This window comes from Solanum dulcamara, chromosome 7 (assembly GCF_947179165.1).
Source record: "Solanum dulcamara chromosome 7, daSolDulc1.2, whole genome shotgun sequence".
Taxonomy (NCBI): Eukaryota; Viridiplantae; Streptophyta; class Magnoliopsida; order Solanales; family Solanaceae; genus Solanum; species Solanum dulcamara.
The window spans coordinates 17,888,147-17,903,905 of NC_077243.1; the positions used below are offsets into that span (position 1 = coordinate 17,888,147).

A 15,759-nucleotide genomic window follows, 5' to 3' on the forward strand; every position below is an offset into this window, starting at 1 on the left:
CATCTTATTATTTTTTTGACTATATTTTTTGTAAACTAAAAACTTTTTGGTACATATTTGAAACTATCCCTGATTTAAATAGGATTTATAAATGGGATAATTATTGCTATACCCCAAAAAAGAAAATTATTTATCATTGGATATCCCATTATTTTTAATATACTCCGATGGTATCAAGCAGTTTTACTTCCTTTTTGTTTCCATCAGAGTATATTATACTCTGATGGTATCAAAGAAGAGCAGTAATACTGACGTCAGCATGATGTCGTGCGCGAAATTAAAAGGAAAAAAATGGGATAAGAGAGTAAATAATTTGGATCATTGATCTATTAAGGATAAATAGTTTGGATTGTGTTCAATTTGAATAAATAGTTTTACCATTGTTATATTTTGTGTAATTTCCGCTTTCTAAATTGACTGTTTGTGCATTTTTCCCTATTTTAATACTAGCTCAATAACAAACACAACTCATTAATTATTATTCAATATATTTTTTTTATAATTTTAATGGTTTTAATATTGTCGCTTACCTCGTGCTGCCAAGCAAAAACTGTTGGTTAATTTTGTCACTAAGCTTTAAACGATAATATCAAAGAGATCACTAGCATAAAGCATCAAAATTTGGCACACCAAACCAAAAGACAAGTGAACAAATTTTGACAGGAAGACTTCAATTTTTTTTCATTTTTCTTATAAATAAAATAATTATACATCTTTTGTCATTATCGATTGAATTTTCCAATTGTTTCGAATTGCTTTTCTGCTGACATATTGAATTATGCAATGACACTCCAATTATTTAATGTTGTTCTATTTCCCAAACAACTTGTTACGACATGAATTTTTTTTTCACAATTGATCGAGACTTTTTTTTTGCCCTTTTTGTTTACATAAAATTGGCTTTTTGTGGCCAGCAAAAGTTATACGTAAGTATATTATTATTATTATTAATTGATGCAGCAGTTACTCAACGTTGTAGCAATTTTTTCTAATGCCGCCTATGTAGTATATGGTCCAGATATCTATTTAATAGATAATCTTTAGATGCTTTGTAAAATATAGCCGTCTATGTCAGTCCTAATTGTTTTTATCACTAATAATCGCATAGTTTTCATCTAAAATTGACCTTTTGGTTCTCAAATAATAATTGCATGGTTTTAATTTAAAATGACGTTTCCATCACCAATTTAATTTCTTTTTATAAAGACAATATATAATTGCATGATTTTCATCTAAATTTGCTGTTTTATTCTCAAATAAGAATATAACTCTCCATAAGCAAGAAATATAGATGGCGGTTCTATTTAAAAATATATTACGCTAAAACTTGTTATTCCTCCTGTATTAAGGTTAGCAAACCAGAAACAATAAATATGAAATAAAAACTAGTATCCGAGTCCACAGAATTCACTGTGTATCCTAAGGAATTTAATCCCCTCACTGTACCCGAGGTTATGAATTATTTCCTCCCAAGATAAAACGGATAAACTATTAAAGAATTAGCGGTACCTCAAACTTCAATAATTTCAGCGAACTCAAAAGGCAGCAAAAAATCACACAAAGACTCAACTTGGTTTGAAAGAAAATATATGTGCAGAAGAAGGAGAAATTTTATGTTTAAAAATGACAGGAAAATCCTCTATTTATAGACAACAAAGGGTAGTATGAACAGGTGTTTATTGTGGCTTATCGGAACAGACACAACCCTTCTCAAAAGACACAACCTTTTAGAAAAGTCACAACTTTTTGGAAAAGTCACAACCTTTCATTTTCCATTCACACCTTTAAAACCCAACAATCCCCCACATGAATGGGAAAATGACTATTGTTAAAACATATGCATAAAAAATTGTGTGATTTGTAAGTAAGAATTAATTGCATCTGGATAAGTAGGTTTTCCTTTGAACTTTTCGTAGTGAACATATATCGGATATACTCGGTCAATCGGTAGATTTGATATCTTTGAACCGTCGAACTTTGGTGTATACCTAGACAACATAAGTCACACAATCAACCCTTTAACTGTTTTTGGTTCTCATTGTTTTGTTCGTTTCAACCATGAACACTTCTTGGTTGATAAGTGCGTAGAGAACTAACCTTACAGGATTCTCCTTGAAGCGGCTTACACTTAACACTTACATAAGTGATATCTAAATGTGTTATCCCATAGAAACACCATTTGATATGCCCTATATCAAAGTTAGATATCATTAAAAGGTCCTAATGTCTTATCCTTGTTACTGAACATTGTTGCATAATGAGAATAGATCATAAAAATTATTTTGACAATGTTAAACCGTCATCAATGACTTTGTTTGATCTCCTTGAACCTAGATCTTGGGATCTCCAGTCTTCTAGGTAGAGTTACCGCCATGATGATTTGTCCTCGGGCATAGTCCCATTCCCTTTGATGATTGTTCAACTCCCTCTCTAGTTAGGGCTTTTGTAAGTGGATCCGACACGTTATCCTTTGACTTTACATAGTCAATTGTGATAATTTCACTAGAGAGTAGTTGTCTAACGGTATTATGTCTTCGTGGTATGTGACGAGACTTACCGTTATACATAACGCTTCCAACTCTTCCTATTGCAGCTTGATTATCACAATATATGCATATAGGATCCATTGGTTTGGGCCAAAATAGAATATCTTCTAAGAAATTCCGAAGCCATTCTGCTTCTTCACGTCCTTGTTTAAGGCTATAAACTCAGACTCCATTGTAGAGCGAGCTATACATGTTTGTTTGGATGATTTCCAAGATATCACTCATCCACCAATGGTCAAAACGTATCCACTTGTGGACTTAGTTTCAGTTGACCCAGTAATCCAATTTGCATCACTTTATCCTTCAACAACTGGTGGATACTTATTGTAATGTGAAGCAAAGTTTTGATTATGTTCTAAATACCCCAAAACTCATTTCATTTCCATCCAATGATTTTGGTTGAGATTACATTTGTATCGACTCAATTTACTTATAGCACAAGCTATGTCTGGCTGTGTACAGTTCATGATGTACATCAAACTTCCCAACACTCTTGCATAATCCAATTGAGCTTGATTTTCATATTTATTCTTAGCAAGATCAAGGTTCACATCAATTGGTGTTTTTGCACTTTTGAAGTTTAAGTACTTATATTTTTAAGTATCTTTTGGATATAATGAGTTTGAGACAATGCTAGACCTTGAGAAGTTCTGTGAATTTTAATTCCCAATATCAAATCGGCAACTCCTACAACTTTCATATCAAATTTACTAGAAAGAATACGCTTAGTAGCATTTATGTTTGCAATGTCATTACTCATTATTAGCATATCATCCACATATAAGCAAACAATAACAACTTTGTTTGGAGTGTGTTTAATGTAAACACATTTATCACACTTATTAATCTTAAATTCATTTGTCAACATGGTTGGTCAAACTTCACGTGCCATTGTTTGGGTGCTTGTTTTAGTCCATAAAGTGACTTAACAAATTTATAAACTTTATTTTATTTACCAGGAACCACAAAACCCTCGGGTTGTTCCATGTAAATTTCTTCCTCCAATTCTTCGTTTAAAAAAACTGTTTTTACATCCATTTGATGGATTTCAAGGCCATATACTGTAGCTAGTGCAATTAACATCCAAATGGATGTAATTCTAGTTACAAGTGAGTATGTATCAAAATAATCAAGGCCTTCTTTCTATCTAAATCTTTTGACGACAAGTCTTGCCTTATATTTGTCAAAAGTTCCATCAGCTTTCATTTTTCTTTTGAAAATCCATTTTGAATCCAAAGATTTGTTTCCTGGAGGAAGATCAACCAATTCCCAAGTATGTTTGCTCAATATTGAATCAATCTCATTATTGACAACCTCTTTCCAAAAAGATGAGTTCGCAGCGGACATAACTTTTTTGAATGTTTGAGGCTCATGTTCAAGAAGAAATGTTACAAAATCAGATCCAAATGAAATAGATTTCTTTTGACGTTTACTGCAACTTGGATTCTCTTTATTAGGTACATTCTTCTTTGGTTCTTCTCGAGGTCGTTTAGATCCTTCACTAGATATTTCAAATCTAGTTTTATACGGATAGATATGTTCAAAATATTCAGCATTATCTGATTCTATTATCGTATTGTCATGAATATCCAAATGTTTGGACTTATTAACCAAAAATCGATATGCTTTACTATTTGTAGAATATCCAATGAAAACACAGCCCACAGTCTTAGGTCCTATTGTGACCCTCTTAGGTTTAGGAACTTGGACTTTGGCTAAACACCCCCACACTTTGAAATATTTCAAGTTTGATTTTCTTCCTTTTCATTTCTCATATGAAATAGACTGTGTTTTGTTGTGGGGAACTCTATTGAGTATTTGATTTGCTGTAAGGATGGCTTCCCCGCACAAGTTTTGCGGTAAACTTAAACTTATAAGTAAGACATTCATCATTTTCTTTAAAGTTCAATTTTTCCTTTCTGCAATTTCATTTGATTGAGGTGAATAAGGGGTCGTAGTTTGATGGATGATTCCATTTTTCAAATATATTTCTGCAAAAGGAGATTCATACTCTCCACCTCTATTACTTCTTATCCTTTTTATCTTTTTACCTAACTGGTTTTCAACTTCAGTTTTGTATTACCTAAATACTTCTATTGCTTCATCATTACCACTTAGCAAATAGACATAACAGTCGTGCAATTACCAATAAAAGTTATGAAATACTTTTTTCCACCACGAGATGGTGTTGACTTCATATCACAAATTTCAGTGGAAATCAATTCTAAGGGATCATTTCTTTCAATAGATTTACAAGGATGCTTAGTATACTTAGATTCAACACAAACTTGACATTTTGATTTATTTCACTCAAAATTTGGTAAAACTTCTAAGTTGATTAGTTCTCACAAGGTTTTGTAATTGACATTTCCCAAACGTTCATACCATAAACAATTTGACTCAAGCAAGTAAGAATGACCAGAAATATTGATTTTGAAAAGACCCTCCGTGAGATTAATCTTTTTCTATAAATATTTTATTCTTATTTATTACAACTTTGTCAAATACAACAATTGTTTAAAGTCAATATCTTGATAGTTGTCATTTTCAAGAGGACCTTTTCATAACCTTCAATTTTGATTGTTGCAGAATTACCCATGAACATAGTCTCATCGGGTCCAATAAGAGCATATGAACCGAATGTATTTTAATAGACATGTATTTTCATGAAAGATCACAATATTTTAAGTGACACTTTTTCATAAGAGAACACAACTCTTTTGAACAAATATATATATATATATATATTGACAAGCAAAGAACTCCCATATTTTAAATATGATCTCAAATTTTTTTTCCAAGTATTTGAAAATAATTTTTCACATATTTATTTTTTCATGCTTTCAAATGTATACTATCAAAATACATATTGACAGCATAAACCTCTTTTAAAGATAATATTCTACAAAAAAAATTATAGTGCTTCCATTTCCTCTGACAATCTTTGCATATTGTCAAAGTTTAATTCACAGAGGCATCCATTGCAGGCACAAAATCATTAATTTTATGTCACTAATATATTTTTTTTCTTTTTTTCTTCTGTCACAATTAGACAGACCACTTTAGATTGAAAATACTAACACTAAAGATTGCATCTTTCTACAACTTGTTTCTACTTAACAATGAAGTTTTTATATTTTTCAAATCGTTAACTGAATGAACTTTGAATGCTGATGAAGTTTTTATGACTTCAAATCAATTTCAAATTCAGACAGAGCACAAAATCAAGAGGTTTTAATCTTCAAAAACCAAAAATACAATACTGTTTCTAGTTAACGATGAAGTTTTTACATTCTTCAAATAGTTTACCCTTTATATTCTTGACGAAGTTTTTATATTTTTCAAGTCAGAATATTCATTCAAACACAGTGTTTGACAAATTGGTGAAGTTTTTATATTCTTCAAACCAAATGCACAGTCTGATTTATTCGTGAAGTTTTTATATTCTTCAAACCAAAGGAGTAGAAAATTAAAAGATATTAGTTTCCAAACATCAGACGCAATCGAATTTCATACATAGTAGAAAACTACACAAGTTTTAGTCTCCAAAACAGAATTAGAAAATTATAAGGATATGATTTTCTTTTCAAAAAACTTTCCTTCATTACCAAGTTTGTTGGACTGACTTTAAATCTATGAATAGTAAATTCTATAGAGCTTCCACGTAGTCAGACCAAATAATGTTTTCTTTTATGGAACAAATTTAATATTCGATGAAGTTTTTTATATTTTTCAAATCGAATATTAAACTTTTCTTTTCTTCTTTTCTGGAAAAAAAATGTCTTGCTATCTACGTTCTTAGATTAAGATCCTTGAAAGATACATCCAATATTTGATGTAATACACACAAAAATATTTCTCTACCCAATTTTATCATAACAGATAATAAACCTTTGAAAATAATTTGTGAAAACTATTAAGACAATAACACATTATTTAACTTAATCATGTTTAATTTAACCAAAGTTATGGTAAGAAAAAAATACTACTTTGTAGTATCAAGTCTAAGATTCCTTAATAATGTACTTACTTAGACATAGCAGAATCATATAGATATCATGACAATGACTTCTAAAATCTGTCGTGCCCCAACCCAAAAATCTCAGATACAGGAAAAAAATATATTAAATTCCTTAAGATTGTTATCCCTCCTGTATTAAAGTTAGCAAACCAGAAACAATAAATATAAAAATAAAAAATAGTATCCGAGTCCACAGAATTCACTGTGTGTCCTTAAGAAATTTAATCCCATCATTGTACCCGATGTTATGGATTATTTTCTCCCAAGATAAAACGGATAAACTATTAAAGAAGTAGCGGTACCTCAAACTTCAATAATTTCAGTGAACTCAAAAGGCAGCAAAAAATCACACAAAGACTCAACTTGGTTTGAAAGAAAATATATATGCACAAGAAGGAGAAATTTTATGTTTAAAAATGAGAGGAAAATCCTCTATTTATAGACAACAAAGAATAGTGTGAACATGTGCTTATTGTGGCTTATCGGAACAGACACAACCCTTCTCAAAAGACACAACCTTTTAGAAAAGTCGCAACTCTTTTAAAAAAGTCACATTTTTGGAAAAGTCGGAAAAATCATAACCTTTCATTTTCCATTCACACCTTTAAAACCCAACAAAACTTGATGACAAAATGCTTTTATGCACACTTAAAATTTAGTAAATAAAAAAAATGACTCAACTCAACAAATATTTCTTGTATTTTACTAAAATAATCATTTATTTTTTAACATCATATTATAATTATAAAAACAGACTTGAAGCATGTTTTTAAAGAGGCTAATGAAGTTGCTGAAAATTTTTGATAAAGAAGGGAAGTAGCGTAGATATTTTTGGGGGCCTAATACCTCATCTTGCTCCTCCTCCTTTTATTATTTCTGCTTTGGAAAAGGCTTTAGAAACTTTTTTCTATACGTAATGATGTTTTTTAAAAGAAAAATATATATATTTATTGCCCAACAGAACACGTTGCCAGTGTCTTGATTTTTCAATTTGGCATTGATGAATTGTAGGTAATAGGCGTAGCCCCTTGTGAGCACGTCAAAAATAATTATAGGGATACTTTTTTTTTTTTTTGGGGGGGGGGGGGGGGGACTTTATCTTTAACAAGTCCATTTCATTACACTTCTTAACGTTTGTCAGAATCGGCGGCTAAATCACATTTGCTATTACTATTATAAAAATAAATTACGTACATAGAAATAGGAAAAGTATTCACAAATCTAGAAAAGACTAATTGACTCTTATGTTTAGTTGTTTATTTATTTGGAAGATCATTGACCAACATTACAGCAAGGCTTTAGTGCCTGCTTTAATTTATCTTTTTTTTAATTTATAAATTGCTTTAAATAAATTAAATTTAATAATTTTTAAAATTTATTTTAAGCATAAAATAATTTTAAATTAATCAATTAAATACTAAAAAAATTAAAAATAACTTAAAAGCTAATCTAAAATACTTTATTCTATGTAAACTTGAATTCCGTAGCCAATTCAATTTATATTGTTTCTTCCGTCATTGCTTCACAATTACTCGCTTTTACCAGAAAGGAAAAGAAGATTCAACTTTATAGTGTCCGGTAACTTTGATCCACCCTTTATCAAATTCTAATTTTCATTGCGATACAGAATCCGTTTGGATTGACTTATAAGTTACTTATAAATTGTTTTTAGCTTTTTAAAGTATTTGACTGACCAATTTAAAATTATTTTGTTCTTAAAATAAACCTCAATAAATAATTAAATTTATTTGGATGAACTTATTTTAAACAACTTATAAATTAAAAATAACCTATAAATCAAAATAGATAAATTAAATTGCACCTATTTTTTTTTAACTTATAAACAGTTTACAACTTATAAGTTCGTTCAAAATAAATTCAGGCTCATAATAATATGCTTTCTTCTTCATTGTTAGTAAGTTGATTGGCTGCACGCCGACAAATCTATTTTAACCTTATATGTCTATAACTCAGACCTTTAATCAACAATTCATAGGGTCTTAACAGGATAATTCCTATCAATAATAAAGAAAAAAAATGTAGTAATTTTGACTTTAATCCACCCTTTACCAATTCTCCAATATCTTGATCGGTGTAGACTATGATATTCGCGGTACTCCGCTACCTTCGAACCTTGAAAATATATAATATAGAACAACAAACGGTTAAAAAAAAGCAAGCTTTAAGCTGAGAATTACACATATATCAAACCAACATTCCAATATATGCATCAATAAAGAGATGTTCTGATGAACCGTTTAATTAAACAAAATTATTGAACTAGAACAAAAATGTGAGGGGTAGTAAAAAGAAAACAAAAATTTGTACAGGATATTTTTTTTCTTCTTAATGACTCTCAAAACTCACAGAAATATACATAATAGTAGTAACGGGGTATGAATTTAGATCCATCATGAAGAGCTTTAGCAAATAACACAAGAATTTGGATCCTCTTCGACACTTCGATGGTGATAATAAGCAGGAATAGGGGGTTGATAAGGTTGTTGATAGTGATAAAACATAGGAGCCGGGAAAGCCTTTATTGCTGGAGGAGTTTCATCTTTTCCATCTTTCTTCTTCTCATCTCCTCCCTTTTTCTCGTCGCCCTTTTTAGCATCGTCTTTTTTACCTTCCTCCTTTTTGCCGCCATCGTCTTTCTTTTTCTCAGGCTCTTTTGCTGGTCCAACAGAGACGATATCAGTGTGACAAAGCTTCCTCAATTTGGAAACTAGTGACACTGGATCTATGTTCCCTGTTATTGTTAATTTCTTCTCTTTTGAGTCTATCGAAATTGATTCAACCCCTGCAAGAAATTTACACCAGAAACTCCTCAAAATTCAGAAACTTCACTAATTCAGGATCCAGGCTTCTAAGAGTAGAAATTATCAATTCCGTCTCATTATAACTCTCGTTTTGACTCAAAAAAATTGTTCAGAAATAATTATCACTTTAAAACTTCAAGACTATTCCAACTATACAAAATCAATATAAAGGGCTAAAACTATTGTTAAAATTGAACGGATGGAGTAATAATAAAAAGAAGAGCATAATTCTACAATACCATCAAGACCAGACACTTTTTTCATGGCCTTTTGCTTGATTTTCTCGTCGAAATACTCCAACTTCAGAATCACTTTCTGTAAAAGAAGAATCAAAGTTTCGAGTTTAAATTTTAGTTTCTCTTAAGAATCAGAATCCACGAAAAGATAACTTTAGTATCAAAAATTGAGTGGGAAAAAAAAAAAGAAACAGAGAGAAATTAAAGCTAACCTTCATCTTTTTATATATTGAGAAATTGGAGATCTGCTTTTGTTGGTGTATGTATGAAAGTATCAGATAAAAACCTACTTTCTTACTTTTTGTAAGATTATTATTCCGTCTCTAGATAGAGGAGGAAGGAAGATTCAAAAGGGTGGAAGACAAGTCCAAGAAAAAGAAGAGAGAAATAAGAAACGTGTTGAAGCATCACTAGTGTCGAATAAGCTTAAGTGGTTGTATTTATATGAGGATTTTTTTTTTTTTTGGATACTGAGTGGTACAATAAGGGGGAAAAAGGGATGCGAGGAGGAAGGAACGTAACTAAAGTCAAGTGACTCAAGAAATGAAGAAAAGTCGACTCTCTGGTCAATATGCTTTTAGTCATCAAATGTGGCTGCCTGCTTTTTTTAGTTTTACAAAATGTTGGTTAGGCCATCGTTACGTGAAGTGATGGTCAGTCAAGAATTCTCATATTTAGAAGATGTATGTTGAGAAAATAATGATATTGATATGGATGCGTAGACATACTAAGAGTGATAAAATTAAAAATGAGGTTATTCGAGAGAAGGCGAGAGTGGCTTCTGTGGCAGACAAAATGAGAGAAGTGAGACGGAGATGGTTTGAGCATGTTCAGAAGATGTGTGTCAACGCCCTAGTTAGGAGGTGCGGACGATTGGATTTTGGGGCTATGCGGAGAGGTAGGGGTAGACTGAAAAAGTATTGGACAGAGGTGATTAGACAGGATATGACGCAACTTCGTGTCACCGAGGACATGACCTTAGACAAAAAGGAGTAGAGGTCGCTTGTTAGGGTAGAAGGCTAGCAGGGGTAGAATATTTGTCTTGACCTGTGATGGTTTAGGTAGGATTGATCTTAGGTCGAGGCGTGTCATTATAGTTGTGTTGTTATTGCCCTTGATTATCCCATTATCTTGATATTGGTATTGTCTTATAGAATTTGATTGCCTTTCATTTCAGCTGCTCTCTCTCTATATATATATATTATAGTGTGATTCTCCCTTTATTGGGACTGTTACTTTGAGCCGAGAGTCTTTCGGAAATAGTCTCTCTGTTTCCATGAGATAGTGGTAAGATTTGCGTAAATTATACCCTCCTCAGACCCCACTTGTAAATTTTCACTAGGTATGTTGTTGTTGTAGTGTCACCTATGAAAATTTTCTTCATATGGAAGATGGTGGAATTTGATAGCGAAATCAAAATTTAAAATTTATGAATTTGAAAATTTTAAAATTATTAAATTTTAAATTAATAATTTAATTATATTAAATAAATCTATACAACAACAACAAACTCAGTATAGTCCCACCATGTGAGGTCTGGGAAGGTTAGAGTGTACGCAGACCTACACCCACCTTAAAAGGTAGAGCGGTTGTTTCCGAAAAACCCTCGGCTTAAGAGATATTAAATAAATTTATAAATATAGAATATAAATCGAATTCAAAGCGAAATTAAAATTTGAAATTTATGAATTTAAAATTAATAGTTTAAACATATTAAATAAATTTATAAATATAGAATAAAAATCAAAAGATATTGGGTCCAACCGCTGCTCCACTCACGGACGTGAATAAACAGACCCCACATCGTTTTTTTTCTCCTTTTATTTCGCCTAATGCAAGAGCTATACTTTCTTTCTTTCGTGATTGAGAAATAAAATACTTTGCTTTTTGAATATCTGTTCATGTGTTTTGTTAATTATCTAAATAACACCATGCAATTCAATTCAAAACATTTCTGGATAATTTGTTAGCCGGTTAGAATTATGTAGATTTTAAGTAATGTATGTATTAATTATATAACTATATAATTATTAGTTATTCCATCTTCTAGCTTGAAGAAAATAATATGTCAATTTTCTTATAACTTATTCATGTGTTAGTTATGTAGGTTTTTAAATAATAACCAAATGTCATATTAATATATACATGAATAATTTACTTTCTAACTAGCTATCAAACGTGTATAACTTATGCAAATATTAATACATGAATAAATTGTCTATTTACTAGCTATCAAACAATCCCTTAGGGGTCGTTTGGTGTGATGGATAAGAGGGTTTAATTTCGGGATAACTTTTAAGTGCCGTTAAATCTCTTGTTTGGTCGCAAAGAATGGAATAACTTATCCCAAGACTAATAATTAGTACTGGGATAAGTTATCCTTCCCGTGGATTAGTAATCTCAGGATAACTAATCCTAGGATAAAGTATGTAAAATAACAAAAATACCTCCTTAAACTCTCTTTTATACACCACTTTTTATATTCATGCATATTAACATAATTTTTAACAACATTTATAATAACATTCACAACCTTAAAATTATTATTTTTATGATAATATATTTTTCTATTAAAAAAATACATTTTATAAATATAATTTTTATTTATTAATATATTATAAGTTGAATTTATTTGTCTAATTCTTATGTTTATTTATATTTTGATTTCTCTGAAAATGTTCACTTCACTACTAAATTACATATTTTTAATTAAATAGCTTATTGCTCACTTAAAATTATATTTTATAGATCAATTAAAATATAGTTAATTTTAAAATATAGATAATTTTAATAATAAATTTTACTTTATTTTAATAAATTTAAAATGATTTTTTTAAAAACTAAATAAGATGAAAGTTTTAGATGAACAAGTAAAAATTGTCTCCATCAAAATTGATGAAATTGGCCCTAAAAAAGCCACTCAGGTTCAGAGTTTTTTTTGACACATATATTATAAAATCAAGTCATATTTAAATACTTATATCATGAGTGGGTGTAGCTTTTTAGGTTTTACATAAAAATGGAGGGAAATTTGTTCAGAAACCAGAAGTGGTTCACATTTATTCTGTTTATTTTCCTGATATTCAAATCCATCTAATTTTTTTTTTTTTTGGGTTATACACGCTTGATAATTCTTATGCGTAGAACCTTAAAAAGAAAGTCAAATTCATCGATCTTTTAAAATTGACATCAAATTTCACTTAGATATTTTAAGTTGTCAATGTTCACTTTAGATACTTCATATATGATCCCGCTATATTATTTTGATATTTTTTGCTGATATGGCAAAGTGAGTGTGATACACTCAACAATGGCGCGTGAAAGATTTTATTTTATTTTCTCTTTTTCTTCTCCATTTCTCAAGCCACCATCTCCCACCTTTTCTTCAAGCTTAAACTCTTTCAATGGAGGTCAAATTTTTTATTCAAATCCATTTTTAAGCCATTTTTTTTCTTCATTATATTTCTTTTCTAAACCTATCATCATTTCCCTTCATTTTTTTCGCCGGAAAAATGAATACCAACATTCATATTTTATATTTCTTTTTCTCACTCTTTTCTTCTCACTTTTGCCATTAATTTTATCACTATCGTAAAAAAAAATTAATTTTAAATTTTTTTCAAATTTGAAAATCAGATCCACTATCATCTTCTTCTCCTTTTTTTTCTTTAGATCCAATAATTATAATTATGAAAAAATGTGAAAATTTAAATCTAATAAAAAAAATTTTAAAAAAAAACTGAGAAGAAATTGGGGGTTAGGGAGGCGTTGAGAAAGTTCGGGAAGAAAGGAGGAAGAAGGAGTGAAATTTAGAAATATGTATTTTTTTATTATTATTTATGACTGAAATTTAGTTTTTTCCCGATAATATATTTTTTAAATATTATTTTGCACTCAAATATAATATATTCTTTTTTAATTAGTTGTAGCGTGAGGTCATTCATGAGCGTGTTACACACACTATATAAATTTAGCTAATTATTAAAAAAGTATCAAAATAACATAACAAAATACTATATAAAATACTTAAAATAAATATTATTCAATTAAAATATCTAAATAAAATTTGGCGCCACCTTTAATGGACACTATTGGTTTTGGCCTAAAAACAATTGACCCTATTTGGCATGTACCTAAAAGTAAAGGTTGATATTCAATTTGCTATGGAGAAGTAACATTTGTCCTTTTGTCACACGCCAATTTCTTAATTTGTTTTTGTCATCTCTATCCCTGTTTTCATTTCCGTTAAGCTTCAACTGAAAGCATAAACATAATACTATCTCCGTCTAATATTAAATAAACACTTTTAACTTTATACGATAATTGAGAAATTATTAATATATTAAATTTTTTTATCATTTTGCTCTTTGTTTATATCAATGTAATATACATAGAGTATATAAATAGCTAATATTGAGAATTATTTAAATTCAAAAGGCCATATTGATTATAGGGGTAAAATAGAAAAAACTTAATTAATTCTTTCTTGATTTAGTAAGTGATCAAGTAATATGAGACAAATATTTTTAATAAAATGTCCATCTAATATGAGACGGAGATAATACTAAAATACTATTTTAATAATATTAACAATTACTATAGGAATAACTATTTTAATAATATTTAATTTGGACCCAAATTTTTTTATTGGAATATGCGTTTGTATGAATTTGTTTTTTCAATGAGCTAGTTTGATGGAAATGAATAAAAAAATTATATTTTATAGTATAATTTTTTTATTAATTCACGATAAAAAATAATTATATTCTAGTATTGACTAACCTATAATGTGGTATTTAAAAATCCTATTATATTAACAAAGAATGACTAAATTGAACACAAATTAAAGTAACGTACATAAAATGTTTAAATATCTAATTGTATCGGATGAAAGCAGTTTGGGCATATGACAAGATAGAGGATGGATACGTGGCATCAATGAAAAATGTTCAAAAAAATATGTCGATTTCGAAGATGTGTTCGATGAAGGCCAACCTCAGTAAGTCTCGGAAGTGATTAATAGCATGTTTGGATTAACTTATTTAAAAAATAAGTAGGTGTATCACATATTTTTTTTAATTTATAAGCAGTTTTCAATTTATAAACTGCTTAAAAATAAGTTCATTCAAATAAACTCAATTATTTATGGGAGCTTATTTTAAGTACAAAATAACTTTAAATTGATCAGTCAAACGCTCAAAAAAAGCTAAAAACAACTTATAAACAATTTATAAATCAATTCAAACGGCCTCTAAATTAGATTGTCATTAAAAAAAAAAAAGAGAGCTTGTGGTCGGAAGATATAATGGGATTCGTGACCCAATGATGTGGCACGAATTAATCATTTTTTTGAATGCTCTGTTTTTTTTTCCTACTACACCAGTTTATTATGGTGTATAAGACATAATCAATTGCTTTTCAATGCCTTATTTTTCACAAAAATTATTAAAATCTGATTTTTACGTACTCCCCATCTAATTGATTTAACCTTTAAAATCAACTTATTTTCAAGTTTTGTTTTATATGTTTCAAAAGTCTCAAATGCCTCAATTTTATTATTTTTAATGAAAAACATATGTATATCTTGAGTAATTTTCAAAAAAAGTTATAAAATATATTTTTTCATGACTTGACAACACAAATATCAGTGTAGATTAATTCTAAAAAGTGTGGTAACCTTTCAACTGTCTCAAAAGTTTTTTTTGTTATCTTACATTTATTATAAACAAGACACTTAATAGTATGATCCTTCCATAATTTTAATTCATTCATTGTTTATCATAAGTTAAATAGATATTAAATTTATTTGATCAAGATGTTCATGCCACAAATTTAGAGACTCCATAATGTGCGTAGAAATATTTTTATTTTTAATATTGAATTTGAATATCCTATTTATAGCATACTTTTTAAATAAACATATCATGGTTAGACAAAGTAAATTTATCAGCCTCAAAAAATATTTTAAGATCATGCTTCAAAAGAAAGTACCTGACATCAAGTTCTTCCAAATATGAAGAACATGCAATACGTCCTTCAATGTGATCTTTTTTTAAAAGTAAATTTCAATTCAACAATTCCTTTTCCACAACCTAATTAGTGGAGGATTAATTTTTTATATACAAAATTTTATC

General features: G+C 29.3%; 1 protein-coding gene across 1 annotated transcript; it reads right to left on the reverse strand.

The window, feature by feature from the left end:
- Positions 1-8,770: 8,770 nt before the first annotated feature.
- Positions 8,771-10,045, reverse strand: LOC129893897 (heavy metal-associated isoprenylated plant protein 39-like). Its single transcript, XM_055969321.1, has 3 exons — positions 9,838-10,045; positions 9,629-9,704; positions 8,771-9,370 (listed from the first exon to the last, which is right to left on the reverse strand). Exons 1-3 carry the CDS (start codon positions 9,841-9,843, stop codon positions 8,991-8,993), a joined length of 462 nt encoding a protein of 153 aa, XP_055825296.1. The 5' UTR covers positions 9,844-10,045; the 3' UTR covers positions 8,771-8,990.
- Between the last annotated feature and the right edge of the window lie 5,714 nt (positions 10,046-15,759).

Bases quoted from the DNA above. Each gene is read 5' to 3' on its own strand.
- LOC129893897 (XM_055969321.1), bottom strand. The intron at 9,371-9,628 runs GTATTGTAGAAT...AATTTCTTGCAG, and splicing joins AAAAGTGTCTGGTCTTGATG to GGGTTGAATCAATTTCGATA.